Genomic DNA, 19,257 nt, shown 5'->3' on the forward strand with positions numbered 1-19,257 from the left:
GTGTTCTATGTTTATAGTCAAACCTGCCGAAGTCGTAGTATATGGATCATACATGTAACGTTCTTACTTTCCTGTTCCCCAGTATTTATGCGCTGCCAGTTAAATAGACTGCAAAAAGGACATGCAATAGATGAATGGTTTCAACTCAGCTCCCACATACCGCTAAAGGGTATAGAGCCAGGGTCGCTGCGTGTCCGGGCGAGGTACTCTATGGAGAAAATCATGCCAGAGGAGGAGTACAATGAGTTTAAAGAGGTAACACTATTGTTAATATTGGCAGTTTTTATTTGGGGACTTTTTTAAGTTCTATTTGTTAGCATAATGTGTTAGTTTTGTACATACATGTACGTGTAAACTTGTCCAGATTTTATAGTATAGTCAACTCATTACCCAGAATTCCTGTGAAGGATTAAAGGGGTTCACTTTTGCCTCACAAACATTCTGGACCCCCAGCAATCAGCTGCTGCCAAGAGAAACTGCAGCTCTTATAGGGGAAATGTTGGATCACATGTTGGCCATTCTAATTAATGGCGGACTATGTAATATGTGGACATGAGGGATACTCCAGAGCGAGTGTCTCCTGGCAGTTCCCCTTTCTGACTCGTATAGGGACGGACCCAAGAAGGCTGCTTTTATGCATAGGTGGAATGATTTTGTAACCTGATGTTTTTCTGTCTTGCAGCTTATACTTCAGAAGGAGCTGCATGTTGTAAATGCATTGTCACATGTATGTGGACAGGATCGAACACTACTAGCTAGCATTTTACTGCGGATTTTCCTGCATGAAAAAATGGAGTATTTACTTTTGCGAACACTAAATGACAAAGAGATCAGCGTGGAAGGTATGCAGCATCTAATTTAGAAGGTTTTTATGCATCCATATGTTTCTCCTGGCATTAAGGGAGGCTGGTCTCACGCCGCTGGATTAGGATTGTGAATTCCGTGATCCTATGATCTGCAGTAATATGATGTTCAATCAAATACATGAGATTACACAATTCCACTCACATTAGCGAGTTGGAATTACGTAATCCACTAGTGGACAACAGAGCGCAGCATGTTTTATTTTACAGTGGAGATCCGCTACCGTTCAGCCCATTGTGCTTTATGGTCGTGGATATACCCGCATCCCATACCCAATTAGATTACACATGGGCTGCGGGGGTACCCATGTCATCGCTAAGCGGCAGTGCAGGAAATTCAAACAAACAAAAAAAGCTGTACTGTGTATGACAACCTGTGTGAGTACGCAGTCATGGTCAGTCCATTACGCGGTCGTACGCAGGGTCACCGGCCGGGCTCAAAGCCGGAATCTGCTGCGGGCCTTTCAAGCGGAATCTGTCCCGCTCGTGCGAGCCGGGCCTGACTGTTCACATAAAAAGTACTTTGGAAAGAAGCGTTTATACATCATGGTGTAACACTAAATTTGTTTACTTTATTTATAAATTTATATTTCGACTACAAAGGATCCTCTCTCTGTAGTCCTGTTTTTCTCCTAATTTGTATATGCAATTTGATACAGTTGGGCTGCAGTCTGAGTTAAGATATGTTCTGTTTACCCACAATGTAGATGAAGCTACAACTCTCTTCCGAGCAACAACCTTAGCAAGCACGCTGATGGAGCAATATATGAAAGCTACTGCTACTCCGTTTGTTCATCATGCGCTGAAAGACACCATTTTAAAAATAATGGATAGCAAGCAGTCATGTGAGGTAAGAAATCGCTACCAATTAAGGATCTGCTGCCACTGCAGAAAGTCTTATTAAGGTGTATTCGCACATAACTGATTTGGTGTGCATTTTTTGCAATGAAAGCACCATTAATGCAGATTTCGACAAGGATCCACAGTAGATTTCATCCCTTCAATTGAAGGCTACTGTGTATCTGCAGCAAATCTGTGTGTGAATGCCCCAAGTAAAGTCAGCTGTTGCATGTACATGCAACAAACTTGACTTTGACCATCAGTTTCTATATCTTATCATAAATTACTTTAACGGGCTCTTCTGACCCATGTTTTGATTTGATCATCAATTTGAGATTGGCGGGGAGGCTAACTCGACACCCCCGACAATCAGCTGTTGGAAATGGCAGTGACGCTCGGATGAGCTCTGCGGCCTCTTCATCATACACCTGGCACGGCGCCTTACATTGAATAGCATTTATGCCTGGTATTTAAATTCAATCCCCTTCACCTGAATGCGACTGAGCTGCACAATGGCTGTGCGATCAATTGATGTGAAGTCACAGGCCAATGGATAGGCCACAGTGCTTGCCCAAGTGCCATGGCCCCTGGAACAGCTGATTAGTGTGTGCCAAGATTTGGCCCACCCACTGATCTCATAATGATGACCTAGGTCACCCCTTTAACATGATTACAATGTACTTTTTCATCGATGATTTATTCCTCCATCTACTGTTTTATACAGCTGAATCCTTCAAAGCTGGAGAAGAATGAAGATGTGAATGCGAACTTGGCCCACCTCTTGGCTTTACTTTCAGAGTTGGTGGAAAAAATTTTTATGGCAGCAGAAATACTCCCTCCGTAAGTCTGAAGTTCTTCTAAATGAGAAATGAGTTAATTGCGGTTTATTTATGTAGATTGTATGGGTGTGCATGTGTGTTTGTTTTAATAGGGACAGGATGAGTGGTGGCCAGGCATCTCTGGAGCTGCTTATCTCATTATGCAATGAGCAGCTAAAATCCAACTTCTCTCCTCTCCTCGGTCTTTCATTTGGGGAAATATCCAGCTTCACCCATGTACGTTTTTTGGGTGAAGTTGCATGTATTTAAGATGTGTACTGGAGCAAATGACTGGATGCTCACATTTACATGTGACTCCTGTATCCTCCTTTTAACCCGGTGGCAGAAGATGTAATGATCTTACACATTCAATATCTTTACAGAACTCTCAGGTATATTTATGGATGCTTACAGCGGTCTGTTCAACAAAAGTGGCCTTCTAATACAACCATGAGGACAAGAGTTGTTAGGTAAGTAGCTACACGCAATCAACTAAAAAATGCTAAAACTCTATTCTTAAAGGCATAATCCAAAAACTCAAACACAGGCGCTGACTTCTTCTCATGGCCTAACCCCACGCCTCTGGCAAGTCACAGATAAGCCCCCAAATCATCCGCTACCCACTTGCTTTGTATTACTGAGTGTGAGCCTTGCCTGGTATGTGCCATTTAATAAATCGTACTTTGTAAATACTGTCTGGATTGACCTTTTTATGATCAGGGTCATTGATGCGCCAGCGTCCAGGTCACATGCTGCAGTTCTGGTATCCAGACTCAAAAAATTATAACTTTTGATTTTTCAGGGGTCGTATCTACATGAGGGCTTGTTTTTTGTGGGATAAGTTGTATTTTTTTCAATGGCATCTTTTAATGTATCATAGAATTAAAAAAGAAAATCTGAAACAGTGGTGAAAAAACCCACAGTTAAACAATTTAGAGTGGGTGGGTTATTTTTATAGCATTGATGTGGCAGTGAAAGTGACATCTTTATTCTGTGGGTCAGTAAAAGTACATTGGGTAACAGATTTAATTTTTTTTTTTTATATAGTAGTACTTAAAAAATTTGTACTGTCTCTCTATTTTGACACCCACAACTTTTTTTCATCGATAAAGCTGTGTGCAGGCTCGGTTTTTTGCGGGACAATCTGTAGTTTGTATTTGTATAATTTTGAGGAACATAAAACTTTTTGATAGCTTTTTATTCATTTTTTTTCTTTTTTTGAAGACAGAATGACAATCCCATTTTTTTTTCTTACGCAGTTAGGCCGCCTGCAGACGGCCAGGTTGGATCCGGCTGCGAGAATTTTTAAAAACTAAAACTTTACAGGTGCAGCAATGCCAATTTTTAGATTTTTTTTTTTTTTTTTAATCTGACAATTGGAAATGAGATTTCTTGAACTTAAAAAATTTTAATTAAAAAATATATTTATATTGTACTTTTTATTTTATTAGTCCCCATAGGGAACTTTGAACTTGTGATTGTTTGATCACTTATATAGTGTAATGCAATACTATGGTATTGTATAATACTATATTTTAACAGGCTGCATAGTAAAGACGTTACAGGCACATCTCCTCATGGGCAATCTATCATGGTTGTTCTGGAGACTTTCAGAAGTCCTCAGGCTGCCATGACGCCAAGACAGCATCCCCGTGTTATCACTGTGGGATGGTTTCGGACATCCAAGTCCCGATCTGGATATTTAAATTGCGTTGTCAGAACTGACGGCAGTATTTAAAGGGTTGGTAGCCATGGTCCGAGTTCTCACTGGTTGTGGCTGTTATGGGCAGGTGTCTGTTGTAGAGACAACTGATACCCACTGTGTATGGAGCAGGTTGGGCTCTCGAGCTCGCTCCACACTCGGCATATGTAGTGGACGGCTATATCCATTCAAACTGCATGGATTTATGTGCAGTTAGGATGTATATAGCCATATGTGTGTCATGAAGGGGTTAACCAGAACATACATGGTCTATGATGTGTTTCTAAGCATAAAACATTACAGGGAGGGGAGCACGTACTTGTCTATTGCCTCATCATCTCCTTTATTCCAATTTTCAGTGGCTTTGTTTTTCTGCGATTAATCTGCCCCGCTATCCTTAATCCAAGGATGTTTAATATCATCTCGGGTACGTATTCTTCTCTCGGACATAATTATATAGCTATCAGAGTTTATAAGATTAATACAACTGTGGTTCAGTAGATTCTAGAAATGACAGTCCTTGTAGTCTGCATTTACTTAAATGAGTGATCAGACATTGATGGTAGTGATAGTTTACCACATTAAACTACTCCTATAAAGGCGTCTTCTCATCTCTTAAAGTGATGATATAACACGATCATCACTTTGCTTGATTGAAAGGTTCCAACCCTACTGCAGTTTTCCCTGTACAGCTGCCCTCTTGGCATCCTGCTGTGCAAGGAACTGCAACTGACCCCCTTTCACCTGAATGGGGCCGCACTACAGTTCCTCCGCAGCCGTCTAGCTGCTGTGCAAGGGAATGCAGCACTAATAAGACTTTGTAGATCGTTCTGCTTATTTCTGCTAACCTCCACTTCTCTCTCTCCCTGGTAGATTCTCCTTCACCAACTGCAGCACGAACATTGACGCTGGTCGCCAAGTCTTTACAAAATTTAGCAAATTTGGTTGAATTTGGAGCCAAAGTAAGAATTTTTTGCACATCTTATTGCTTTGTGTTTATAGATATGATGTACTACATGCAGTGAATCCTTGACTGCCTCTTCTCTGTTAATATAAAGCAATGTTCTAGGAGCGCATTCAGGGGTAAAGCCACATATGGTGGTGGAGCCACTGGGGGGAAAAATGCATTTTTAATTGAGGGTTTTAGTGTGGAAATGCTGTGGATTTGCTGCAGATTTCACCCCCTCATTTGAAGGGGTGACATCCGTGGTGACAATCCACTGCATAAATTGACACGATGCAGATTTAGAATCCACATCACAGGTCACTGGGTTTTTCCACAGCGTTTAGATGAGATTTCTTGAAATCTCTTCTACATTGCTTGTAAATGCTGTGGATCATTTACACTGTGTGAGCATACCCTTTTAGGCCTCAGTCACATGCTGATGTGACAGATCAACATAGGACGTGTAACAGCTACAATAATCCGAGGCTGAGCCTTGGAATACTTCCACCGATTTGCATGAGGGTTTTCTTGGCACTTTCAAATAATCCAGCATTTGAGAGTTTACATATCAGAGGTTGGCTTTATGGATAGTCTTCTGCCCTGATGGCACACTGTGCCAACCTGACAGGTTAGAAGACTCTCTATTTCTGCCAATTTTCAAGATGGAACAGCATTCTATTGGGATGGAAAGTACAACATGTATTAATAAATATTGCTTAGAATTTGTGAATTGTTAATTCTTGAAACCTGCGGTCTGAATCCATGCATCTAGTCTATGAGCAATATATCTTTATATTAAAAGTAAGAAGCCAGAAATGACTTAAAAAGGTTGCTGTCTTTTTAAGTAGATTGTCTTTTTTGTGTGTCAATTGACTTGTTCTATGATGTTACATTAAGTTCACTAGCGCACATGAATATTAAGTAATGCCACACAAATCCGATTACAAGTCATCCCCTTAGACCATTCATTTCAGTTTAATATATTGGCTTCCAGTGTGTACCAGTAACCCTTGCTGCAGTCTTAGTATACATGCACGAAGTACAAAATACAATCTAATAACACTTCCTTTTATTCTGGTTGGCACGGGAGGGACATGAGGCTGCTGTGCCACAAAGCTGCGTTATTAACTCCGGAGCTGTAAGAAAACAAGCTTTATTTCCTTTAATCTTATAACAAACTGCTTCTGCACTTGTCATTGCATGACCTCCATTTCATTGTAAGTGTAGATCATCGTTCATCTTATTTTGCCACTCTCACTGTACTGTAGTCACGGAATAAATGTTCTAGAGTTGTTTTCATATTGGATCTTTAAATTGACCGATGTCTTTGCTAATTGGAACTGCTCTTTTAACACGATAACCAATAACTCCAACTATAATGTGCTGTGAGAGAGGGTTCAATATCTCTATCCATCGCTTAACTGTTCAGTGCCTGGGGTAATGCAGACATATAACACACCGCAGAGTGCATCACCTTTTTCAGTAGCCATACATGACATAACTATGCCTAACCTCATTAAAGCACTTTTTGTATGCCATTTTGGGAAACTAATGTATTAGGCGATTGCATTGGGAGCGATTTCCTAATAGTGTTGTCAGATAAATTTCCTTTTATAAGCAGAAGAAATATTGAAACCAGCAAAATATAAAAGCTAGATGGGACTTGTCACCTCCTATAAACACCATAAATGTAAGTTATTATGCTTATAGGACAGATCCCGTTGAGTCGGGGGTGTCCTTTTTATATTTTCCAGGCTCCCTGTTACCATGCTGTCAGCCCAGGAAATCAGTGTGCGGCCAGTTAATATGACTCATTCAGTGCGTACGCAATCTGCTGTCCTCTAGTGGAGTGAGCGCAGACCGAATGAAGAGTCATGCTAAATGGCTATGCAAGGACTTCCCGGGGGAACAGCATGGGAATAGGGAACCCGGTAAGTGTAAAAATTATAACCCCAGACTCCGTGAGACCTATTCTATAAACACCATAACTTCGTTTATGGTACTTCTAGAAGGTCACAGGTTCCTTGTTAATGGAGTTATTCAGTTGTGAACTATTGATGGCCTAATTTCTACCAGAGGGACAACTACCATCACAGACCATAGGCAGAAGGTAAAATATAAGTTTTATTAATATTAAAAAAAACAAACTCCATTTGTATGCAACACGCCATTATATAAAGTGATGTAATAAATATTGGGGCAAGACCAGTACTAGGAGCGATACAATAATGAAATCATCATAACTGGCAATAGTTTACAATGTATTTACAAAGTTCATCCAAATTGCAATAGAATTTGCAGGATTGCAGTAGGGACTCACAATCCTCTGAGTGTGTGAAGAATACGACAAAATATCACAAACGTCCCTAGTATGCCATATTACTCCCACTTTTTTATGAAGCCACAAATTCTGTTGCAATTTGGATGTATTTTGTAAAGAAGTCATAAATTGGTAATTCTATAGTTCCCAATACGGGTCTTTATCACTTCATATAATGGCGTATCGAATAAAACATATTTTTTTAACATTTTTTTAAAGATGTATTTTAAATCCTGTCTATGATCAGTGATGGATGGTGGTTATTCTTAGGATAGGCCATCAGTAGTAGATTGGTGGGGTCAGCCTTCCATTGTTCAGCTGTTCTCCAGTGCACTGAGCTGAGCTAGGAAACAAACGGCAGCATCCAGGCTTAGCATTACAGGCCATTCATTGCAATGGGAACTCGTCTGTACTACCAGGCCTAATATAATGTCTTTTTGACGCATCTTACTTTAAATTAGTATCTAATCTGCTGTGGGACACTTATTAACCATTTGCGCTATGCACGTCAGCTTGTGAGGGTGGAGCTAACACTGGGAGTAGCTTGCTGCGTGGCAAGAATTTAGACAGATTTATGCATTGCAACTTTTTAAAGTCAGTTTTCGCCCAATCTCACTCCAGTAGGTGGGTTATATGAAAACTGAAGAAACCACTTCTGACGCATTTAAATATGTGAAGGAATTATCAGCATCCGGTGCCATTTTGCTAAATTTGCTGCAAATAGCGGTAACGTTGCCTCCAGCAAAACAGACTTCAAAAATAACAGCGCGTACTATAAATCACCCCCCACCAACCAAATTGTCTCTGTAGTGTAAAAGTATGGAACCTGTATAAACACCATGTGGGGGCTCATATAGTTTGATCAGTGTGATGGCCGTGTATATTCTTGCAAATATTGCAGAAGCCTTTGCAAGAATTTCTTTGGCCCTGGACAAAACAAACTTTTTGTAGTGCTGCAGAAGGATTTAAGGCCTGATTCACGTGGCCCCATGTGTGTTGTGCCCAAAAACCTCTGGCGCCACTCGCATCAGACAGCACACGGACACCATTACATGGTCAGGCTTCGTCTGTGAAAGCCGGCAACAATTGGACATCTAATGATTTTTAATTTTGTTCTGCTGCAATTTGTAGGCACAGAATTCAAATGTGAGAAAGATGACAAACAATGTGCACACCCATCTACAAAGAAGATATATTACCATTTTTGAGCAAAAGTAGAACAAAAAAAGGAGTTTGGTTTACACGTTTGGGATGCGGTCTAATTTTTGCCACGGCTTTCTGAAGCCACAGCAAAACACTGCAGTTTTAACTATTTTGGAAGACTTTGGTGAACGGCACTGTGGCCACTACATATGAACCCAACCAGTAGAGCTTGGATGCATCTCGTCCCTTGTGTCTGTCATACATTTACAACTAGGAGTCCACCTGTGATTACTGTAGTTTGGGCCTGATGTGAAAAAGGCGCACACCTATTTTTATAAAGTCCCTCCGCTGACAGTGCATGTCAGAGCAAAGCCTTAAAGTAGAAGGAATGGTCTGTAGACCTCAAAGGATTGTGTAAAAGCATAGACTAGGTTTTTGCACAGTTCCCTCAGATTTATCTCACACAGCCACCACGCAGCACACTGACGTTGCATGTCTTATTGTCTGTAAAACAGGCAGTAATTGGATTTTTTTTCTTGAGGATGACTGGTCTGAAAAAAAAAAAAATTTGTATAGCCTCATAGGATTGGTGTGCTGTTCGTGGAATTACATGGCCAGCACGTGGCCCGGAAAATGCAGCCGTGTGCCACTATCCTAAGGCTGAATTCAGATGTGCAATAGAACCTATGTAGTTCTGTAGAAGAAAAAAATATATAAAAATGTTATCCCCCCCCCCCCCCCCCTCCTCCTTATTTTTGTTATATTCATACAAACGCTATCAATGATCTATCCTCAGGATATAGGTGACCTCAAGAGACGGACCCCGGCTGATCAGTTATTGATTACTTATTCTGAGGATAGGTGATCAGTAGTAGTTGCTTGGGACAACCCCTTTAAATGTTTGTATTGAGTAACACGTAAGCTGCTCCACATCACGTATATCGCAGGTGACTAGTCTCTGCAGATCCATAACTGGCATAGTGTCCCTAATTACATGTGGGAGATATCTGGAAGTTGTCCTCTCCTCCAAACTATAGTTGACTGATGTTTGACTTTGCAGTACAAGTGCCCTGAACACTGAAGTAGGAAATAGGATCTTGGATAAAATTAATTTTCCCGTTAGAAAAATATAAACACACACAACTTACAACCCGGATCTACTAGACTACTTATCTTACTACACGATAGCAGCCGACGCTGTAAGAGCCTGGATGTGGCTTGCTGACATAATGTTGTACAGATGTAGCCAAGTTTAATCTGCTGGATTACTTTCTGTGATGAGTTATTTTAAGTTACTGAAAAGCTATCATCTCCATACAACAACACCCATTGTAAAGCTATTGGAAGGGTAAACAAACTGGCACAGAAGGTTACCTGAACGCTTGGAGTCAGGTTACATTTGGCTGCATCTGTATCTTTGTATAGTGGTGCTGTAAGTCTTTTGGAAGTGCTACATATATGTTCAGTCATTGGACCGTATGCTCTTGCCGCACGTTTTACACTCTTACCATTTCTGCATCCCTTATGGTTGTCTTGATGGCGCTTCTGTAGCTAGATGGGAGAAGTCCATGTGTTTGTAGACTTGGGGTGTGTTTGTGACTCATGACATGAAACTAAAAGCTGTAGTTGGCGTTACTGGAGTTGCACTCTTTCTTCATTACTCATGCAGCGGAGTGAAATGATCCTTTGTAGAATACCGTACTTCAACTCGCTTGTATTCATTCATTTTTTTAGGAACCCTACATGGAAGGCGTGAATCCATTCATTAAAAGTAACAAGCACCGCATGATTATGTTCTTAGATGAACTTGGGGTGAGTTCCAATTCGTGGCCCAATGGCAGTTGGTGTAAATGTATTGTCATGTGCTCCGCTTAGTGTAGCAGGCACTGCTGTCACGTGCTGAATTCTGGCAGGTCGGGGCAATAGTCGCTACATGATAAGGGGGGGGGGGGGGGGATACCGTTTTCACCTGTTAACGTTCTTGACAAGAGCACTTGAAAGTGATGGAGTGGACATAGTTTCACTAATGATTTAAAGTTTGGATGTAAGAAATTAAGATGCTCTTTTTGTATGGGAAGCAAGTACTTGGCTTATTATGGGAATGTATGGTGTTCTTGAAATGATGTCTGTTTTGAAGAAATGAAAATGTGGAATATGAAATCTGGAATGTTAATACAAGTTGACTATTCCAGAACGTTCCTGAGCTACCGGATACTACTGAACACTCAAGGACTGACCTGTCCCGCAATTTGGCAGCTTTACATGAAATGTGCGTGGCACATTCTGATGAACTCCGAACCATTAGTAATGAACGAGGTGCACAGCAGGTAATGCTTCATGCAATTTTTTTTTTTTTTTTGAGCGCAACATGTGTGATGGTGTTGGGTTAGTATTCTGCTGTGCCGCTCCGTTCTTGAAACATTAGGTATACCCAATTCAGATTACTTTTCAGAGTAAGCTGCTGTATGTGTACAAGAGGAATAATACGATTTCTGGCCATTCTGAGCTGGTGGGCGTAGACTAACTCCTATTTTGTTTCCCGCAGACTGCGCACACAAGGAAGCCCATGGACTTTGTGCATGGCTGTTTTTTCATGTTGACCGATGGTCTGTATGAAAAAACCTTAATCATGTGTCCTGTAAGCTTAACTGGAGCAATCAGTGTCAGGCAGCTGCTGCCAAGGCAAATTAGATCATGGGGTGCATCAAAAGGAGGTATAGGGGCACATGACGAGAACATTGTCCTTCCTCTTTACAAGTCACTGGTCAGACCATATATGGAATATTGCGTACAGTTTTGGGCACCAGTACACAAGAAGGACATATCAGAGCTGGAGCAGGTACAAAGGCGGGCAACTAAAGTAATCAATGGAATGGGTGAACTACAATACCCAGAGAGGTTATCAAAATTGGGATTATTTCGTTTGAAAAGATTGCTGAGGGGCAACCTAATAACTATGTATAAATATATCAGGGGTCAATACAAGGATTTCTCCCATCATCTATTTATACCTAGGAATGTGACTGTAACAAGGGGGCGCCCTCTACGCCTAAAGCAGTGTTTCCCAACTCCAGTCCTCAAGGACCCCCAGCATGTCTTGTTTTCAGGATTTCCCTTAGTATTGCACAGGAGATGGAATTGTCAGTTGTCCCAGAAATGGTTTTAGGTGTTCTCTCTATAGGATATCCTGAAAACATGACTTGTTGGGGGTCCTCGAGGACTGGAGTTTGGAAACTGTGATCTAGAGGAAAGAAGGTTTCTATACCAACATAGAAGGGGGTTCTTTACTGTAAGAGCAGTGAGACTAGGGACTCTCTGCCCTAGGAGGAGGTGGTGGCGAATTCGATAAGAGTATGAGAGGCCTGGACGCCTTTCTTGAGTGATACAATATTATATGTTATCATTAAAGATGAGCGAGCATACTCATTAAGGGCAGATACTCGAGCGAGTATCGTCCTTTTCGAATACCTGCCTGCTCATAAGAAAAGATTCGGGTGCTGACGGGGGGGTGTTGATCCGCTCACTCCCGCAACCCGCCGCCACCCGAAACTTTTCTGACGAGGTACTCGAGAAGGACGATACTTGCTCGAGTATCTGCCCCTAACGAGTATGCTCGTTCATCTCTAGTTATCATTAATGACTTCAGAAGAGGGTTGTTGATCTGGGGATTATTCAGATTGCCAGATTGGAGTTGAGAAGAAATTTTTTTTCCCCCTTTCTCTGGATCAACAGTGGGGGGTAATTGGCTGAACTGCATGGACATATGTCTTTTTTCGGCCTTACATACTATCTTATGCTTGTTCAAATCACGGATGAGGCAAGTCAATTTGCAGACCGTCTGTCTATCGGACAGCACACGGAGAAGTGTCTAATGTGAGTAGCAGCCAAGACTCACAGGTGCAACTTACAGATTCGGATGTCATAGGCCTTAGGATGCATTCTCGCTCTCCAAATAATAGCGGTATTGTTAGGTGACCAAACATTGCATGCTTTACAGCAAATTACAACTGTTTCTAATGTGTTTTTTGGCCGCATAATTTGTGCAGGTGAAACTACTTAACAGTTTTCACTTTCAGAAGTCCGTGCAGCCAAAGGCCTAAATGTGCATAGTTGGGCAGTGTGCTAGACTATGGATACCCCTTAGTGAGAAGGACTGGTAACACCCAACCTATGCATACAATACCAGAAGCAATAACTGGGGAGATGAAGTGGAGTTGATTATTAGTATTATGAATTCAAATGCTTACGGAGCAGACAAGTCCCCCTTATTATGAAGGCTTTGTTCTATTTTGCTATATACTAAATAACCTTTTTCTTCCCACAGCATGTCCTCAAAAAGCTTCTGGCAATCACAGAACTACTTCAACAGAAACAAAGTCAGTATTCGGTAACGAACAACACCAGGTAGCACCAACCTCTGCCTATTCTGCATGCCAACACCTGGAAATTACTTCACAATATCACTTCCTTTTTGCTCTTTCCAAAAAAAAGAAAAAAAAAATAGCACATGATCGCCACACGTGATATGTGGGACTATGCAGGCAAAAACTTCTGCTGACGGACCCGTGACGCTGCGGCGGGCGTTCTGTCTCAAGAAATCTGGTCCAGAGAAATTGCACGTTTCACACTTTGAACTGACTTCTACAAGTCTGAGCCTTTGTCTACTGAACTCCAGTATCCCCCAGTTCACTGCATTATGCCAAAGTCTACAATCCCAAACCCCGGCGGCTGACAGTAGACGTCTTCTGCTTCCTGACAGTCATTTATAACTGGATTACAAGCTATTTTTATACTGGTATTTTTAACTGGTTTCTGTTATTGCTCGCGACTGTTAAAGCAACCCGATAATGTATGTAGTTTGACTTCAGAAACTGACAATGGAACAAGTGCTATTATTTTTATTTGCGTTCTGTCTTTCGCGGATCATGTTAAGTTTTTGAAAGATTGTTTTATGTGTCACTGATTTATGGTAGATGTTTTCCATCAAAACCATGTATAATGAAAAGCTTTTGTAAAATGTTTACACCAGTAAATAACTGATTTCATTAAATTTATTGATTGTTGTATCTGATGTGCATGCAGTAAACCATTTTGTAAAGTATTTCTGGTTCTCTCATTTTTATTCACTTCTGAAAAAAGTGTGTCCTCTTGAAAATTTAAACAATATGTTAAGTTATTACCTGCTTGAAAAATAATGGCATATCGCCAGGACCTGCTATCACCTTGGTCTGAGACCGAGAGGTTTCGACACCTAGCTATCCTAAAGTGATGATCTGTCCTAGCAGTATGCCGCAGTTTTACAAAAAAATATTAAATGGGATGGCACTTAAAAAGAAAAAAAAAATTCTTATGTCAAATGCTACAAAGTAAGGACTTGTGGCCACACACGGGGAGGGCCGACCACAAGCTTATGATGATTAAGTAATTATGCAGGAAGGAAAATGTCGTCCGCGCTCATGTGGATAAGATCGATATAACTTAATCTCTTGAGATGCCGTTGTACATCACTCTCTTTAGTAGACACAATGAGTGACGCGTTTCAGCTAAAGAAAGCCTTTTTCATCTCATACAAAAAATACATAGATCTGTATTATCTATCGTTTTCATGTTTTGTATTATGAGCTTGAAAAGGCTTTCTTTAGCTGAAACGCGTCACTCATTGTGTCTAATAAAGAGCGTGATGTTCAACGGCATCTCAAGAGATTAAAGGGGTTGTCCGGCCACACAGGGTAAAAATTTTTATAATGCTGCCGTTTCCCTTTCAGTAAGGATAGTAACACACAGCATACAGAGGCTCAAACCGGCCGGCAGATCAGCTGGAATGTCAGTTTATTACCTTAGAATCTGATCTTCACTGCAGCTTTCAAAGATGGCGCCTCTGTGCTGCCTTCTCACATGCTCTGCGCTCTCCCTCTTCTGTGTGCGCGCTCCCGATGGCAGTAAGAGACATGAAAAGGCAGGATTTCATGGCCTCCCTCAGCTCACGTCCTAGCCCCGCCCATGACACGCCCACCTCTATTGAACTGCTCTACAGTCTCTCCCCGCCCAGGCCCCGCCCCCTGCTGCATACTATACTCAGAGGGGTTGTAGCCAGGGGACACTTATACACTCATGGTTCACGATAAAATCCTGGCATGAGTGTATAGTGAATGGAGAGGGGCTGGGGAGAGCCGAGAGACAACTCTCCTGCAGCCCCCCACTGCAAGGCTACCTACTGCCCCCCCCCCCCCCCCACCCTGCTAAAGTAAAACAAAACATTTCCCCACACACACACACACATGCCCTCATAGTGCCCCTCCCCCTTACAATGACCCCCCCCCCCCCCCCCCCCCACACACACACACTTCTGTCAGCCGGGTCCCTGCACACACACACACACACACACACACATCACTGCACACACACACACACACACACACACACACACACACCCCCCCCCCCCCCCTTGCACACATCCATCCATCGATCTCTCCCTCTCCACCCCCCCTTCCCCCGGGACTTCTGACAGCCGGGTCTCCAGCCACCACGAACACACACATCACTGCACCACCCCCCCCCCCCCCCCCCTTGCACACATCCATCCATCCATCTCTCCCTCTCCAGCCCCCCCCCCCCCCCTCGAGAGCCCGCCCCTCCACTCATTCTTACCTTGGAGATGAAGAGCCAGCAGCCACGCCTCCCCTGCAGGCAGAACTGAGCTTCCCATCGGCTGAAGTTCTTCTGCACATGCGCAGAGCTGTGCTGGAGAAGCGTGTCCCCGTCGTCCCGACAAGAAGAGGACAAGAGACTTGTCGGAACCCATGGCAACCGAGGAGCAACACGGGGGGGCATCGTAAAAGGTAAGTGAATAAAGTGAATAACTTCTGTTTGCCTAATTTACAATGCACAATGTATATTACAAAGTGCATTGTATTGGGCAAACAGAAGTAATGAGACCTAATGTTTATAGCCGGACAACCCCTTTAAGTTATAGCAATCTTATCCACACGAGTGCAGAAGACATTTTCCTTCTTGCATAGTTATTCCTTCTCCTTCAAGCACCTCTTGGGCCCTTCTGCGTCTCTCCGCTTCAACGCATCGTGGAGTAAAGATCTCTCTATACGCTGACCTGGACAACAGGTGCCGGTTTGTTTCCCCATCCAGGGTTATCCCACCGAGCACCAGGTGAGTCGTGACCTACTACTAGCCAAATTGACATATGTAATTTTTCAACACACTTGGCGCATCTCTGACGTATACTTCTATTATTTTAAGCTTAGGATGATGTCCTTGAAACAATGGGTTTATCTGTGCTTCCTATATTCACCAAAATGGAGAGCAAACAAGCCGAATGCCAGAGGGCATGTAGTGATCCAGGAAAAATATGGGTATAAGGAGAAAAAGGGTTTATGCTCACAGGAATTTAGCGCAGTTCACCAGTAGAAAAGGTTCTAAAAGGACTTACTACTGTGGGGGGGGGGGTCTCTCCTTGAGGCCCCCCCTAGTCGTATCAAAGTCGGAAGGAAATGTCTTTGTATCCACAAGCTTTGATTATTCGGCAGGAACAAACGTGGCAACGCATTGTGAAGCTACAGAAGGCCTCTTTTTCAAACATAAATACAATATACAAAGGGCTTACCTAAGGCCCAATTCACACGGGCGTATTTGCACTGCGGGATCCGGAGTGGGTGTTCGCCTACAGATCCCGCAGCAAATACTGCCCATAGACATGCTATGCAAAACGCTTTTCCATGCCCACAACTGGAAATCAACTGCGATTGATTTTTTTTTTTTTTTTCTTTTTCCTGCTCGCAGAGGGAAAAATCACAGCATGTCCTATTCTAGTGCGAACCACACAGACTGCTTCCATTGCAGTCAATGGAAGCCATCTGTCCCGCAGTGACCGTTTTACCGTGTTTTTCACAGGCCTGAAAATGTTCCACGTATCAAGTTTAATAATACTGCAGTGCCCGAAAACAGAACAAACCGCAGTAGAAAAACACGGCATTTTAAATGTTTGTCTGAGAAGCCCCTTTGAAATCAATGGAGGTGTTTTATAGCGATGAGCACACTTAGCGCGGCTTTCTAACCGCAGTACAACACCGCCATTAAGTTCAATAGGGCCTTGCAGATGCGCTTGAATGCAGCATTTTTGGTGTCGCATTTTTCGAGCGGTCTGTTCTACTTTTGCACTTTTTAACGCACCTCATCACAAGGATGGGCTGCGTTAAAAAGCCCTGTCAATCGCTGTGAAAATGCCTGACAGTGGCCTTAAGGTGCTCTGCTGTCAGGACCGGTTAAAGGCCCAGTTAGACTCAACGATTATCAGTTATTTGCTCAAAAGCAATCTTTTGAGCGATAATTGTTGTGTGCATTTATATGGTAAGATGATCGCTCAAAATTCGCTCAAACGGCAGTTTAAGGGACAGTTTTGAGCGTTCACTTTGCATAAGCTCTTAAGTAGCTAATTAGCTACTTAAGAGCTTATTAGTGTGTAAATAAAGGGTCCTACTGTATGCGGAAGATAGCGCTCCAGTGGTCTTCTGTATACAGCTGCTCTGTTCTTGGAGCGTTTAGCTGTTATACAGCTGAACGGGGTATGCAGAAGACAGCTGGAGCACTGCCTTATGTATACTCCTGCTGTGTTCACAGCACGCTCAGCTGGTACCCCACTGGGAAGTCCCAGTGGGATATCAGCTGAAAGAATGCTATCAGTGCTGTAAGCTGAGAAAATCTGTGTGCAGCACTGATAAGGCTCACTGCTAATGAGCAATGAACAAACAGTGCACGAGGGCAGCGCATTTAGACAGAACGATTACACAGGTCTGCGATGAAAAAATTGTAGCATATTTAATTAGTGGGTTTAACAGTATTTTTTGTGCTGATTACGGTAAAAATAGTGTAAAAATTCCATCACCCCTAGATAAGTCACAAATTTCACCTGAAATTTCCTTATTTTCAGGGTTTTTCAGGTTCGGTACACGTACAACAACAAATCTAAACTGTCTGCTAGGCGTGACCTTGACTGCATTCAGTGACTCAGTGTGGAGCCAGCCACTGTGGTGGACGCATCAAACAGTTTTGTGATACGGTATTTAGAAGAAATGGCTACTAGAAGATGTGTCAACTCTCCTAACTGTTTCTGTTATATTTGTGGGTCTTATACCGTCAAGAAGCAACAAAGGAACATTTCTAATTTTGTTCAGAAGGTGTATTTTGCATACTTTGGTATGAAATTAGGGGACCAAGATAAATCTTGGGCTCCCCATATAGTGTGTTCTGCGTGTGTTGAAGAACTGAGACAATGGTTTCAAGGTAAGAAGAAATCATTTCGTTTTGGAGTACCCATGGTTTGGAGAGAGCCTAAAAATCAGTGATGAGTTCAGTGCAAGGTTTCAATTTAGAAAACAGGAAGGACATTTCATACCCAACCAACATGCGTTCGGCTATTCGCCCTGTTCCTCATGGACCTGGCTTGCCTATTCCTTCACCTCCGGATACCCTGGACAATATTTTAGACGATTTAGACCAAATGTCACATAGTAGCAGCGATAATGATGACAGCTATGATCCAGGTACCAATGACCCTGAACTTGTCTCTCAATCAGACTTGAACGATTTAGTACGAGATCTGGGCCTACCAAAGGATTCAGCGGAAGTGTTAGGGTCTAGACTTAAAGAAAGACATATGTTAGCCTCCGGTGTTTCATTTTCATGGTACCGACTTGGAGAAAAGGAATTTGTAATAATAATAATCTTTATTTGTATAGCGCCAACTTATTCCGCAGCGCTTGTCCCTTTTTTTTTTTACACAAGAGGGTGAACTAATTTTCTGCAACAATGTACCTGGAATCATGGAAATGTTCAACATAACATATGACCCAGAGGAATGGAGACTTTTCATAGATTCGTCAAAAAGGAGTTTGAAAGCCGTACTTCTTCACAATGGTAACCAATATGCTTCTGTGCCTGTTGGACACTCAGTCCATTTGAAAGAATGCTACGGAAATCTTGGGTTTGTTCTTAATAAGCTCAGCTACTCTGACCATAAATGGACCATCTGTGGGGATTTAAAAGTTATTTCCATGTTACTAGGTCAACAAAGTTTCCATGTTTCCTCTGTGAATGGGATAGCCATGACAGGAAACAACACTGTCAAGCAGATGTGGCCAATCAGAAAGGCTCTTATTCCTGGAGTTAAAAATGCCACACCTTTTACCTTCATTGTGATGTTATGGCACAGAAAGTTATCTAAACCCATTAAAATTCTATTCTCTTTACAATGGGTTTTGTTAAGTAATTCAAATCGTAACCAAAGGCCCATTTAGACAACTTATCGCTCAAAAGCAGTCCTTTGAGTGATCGTTGTGTCTTAAATGGGTCTTGAGAGGCAGACCATCATAACAGCCCTAGGGGCCATGACACCTGGATGGCACCCCTGCAATTTTATCATGGGAGGAGGAGGGTGCCTGGTCAGGACATTCAAATCTATTAGCACGGACCGCAGCATTTAAAAAGGTTAACAGCCACCATTGGAGTTCTATGATCGTGGTTGTTGTAGGTGGGTGTCAGTCAGCCAATACCTGCTATGTATGGAGTTGATTTAGCTTACGAATCTGCTCCATGCACAGCATACGCTGTGCACC

The 19,257-nt window shown here is 42.4% G+C and overlaps 1 protein-coding gene across 1 annotated transcript in view; it reads left to right on the forward strand.

Moving 5' to 3' along the window:
* RASA1 (RAS p21 protein activator 1) overlaps nt 1-13,733 on the forward strand; it is a 49,139-nt gene extending 35,406 nt beyond the window's left edge. The window contains exons 16-25 of the mRNA XM_066602965.1: nt 83-255; nt 683-842; nt 1,571-1,713; nt 2,428-2,543; nt 2,905-2,991; nt 4,583-4,650; nt 5,097-5,185; nt 10,367-10,444; nt 10,825-10,959; nt 12,957-13,733. Of these exons, the coding sequence (XP_066459062.1) occupies nt 83-255; nt 683-842; nt 1,571-1,713; nt 2,428-2,543; nt 2,905-2,991; nt 4,583-4,650; nt 5,097-5,185; nt 10,367-10,444; nt 10,825-10,959; nt 12,957-13,040 (1,133 nt within the window). The 3' untranslated portion in view covers nt 13,041-13,733. The remainder of the gene's footprint in view (nt 1-82; nt 256-682; nt 843-1,570; nt 1,714-2,427; nt 2,544-2,904; nt 2,992-4,582; nt 4,651-5,096; nt 5,186-10,366; nt 10,445-10,824; nt 10,960-12,956) is intronic.
* Nucleotides 13,734-19,257: the final 5,524 nt, after the last annotated feature.

Source organism: Eleutherodactylus coqui, chromosome 5 (assembly GCF_035609145.1).
Source record: "Eleutherodactylus coqui strain aEleCoq1 chromosome 5, aEleCoq1.hap1, whole genome shotgun sequence".
Taxonomy (NCBI): domain Eukaryota; kingdom Metazoa; phylum Chordata; class Amphibia; order Anura; family Eleutherodactylidae; genus Eleutherodactylus; species Eleutherodactylus coqui.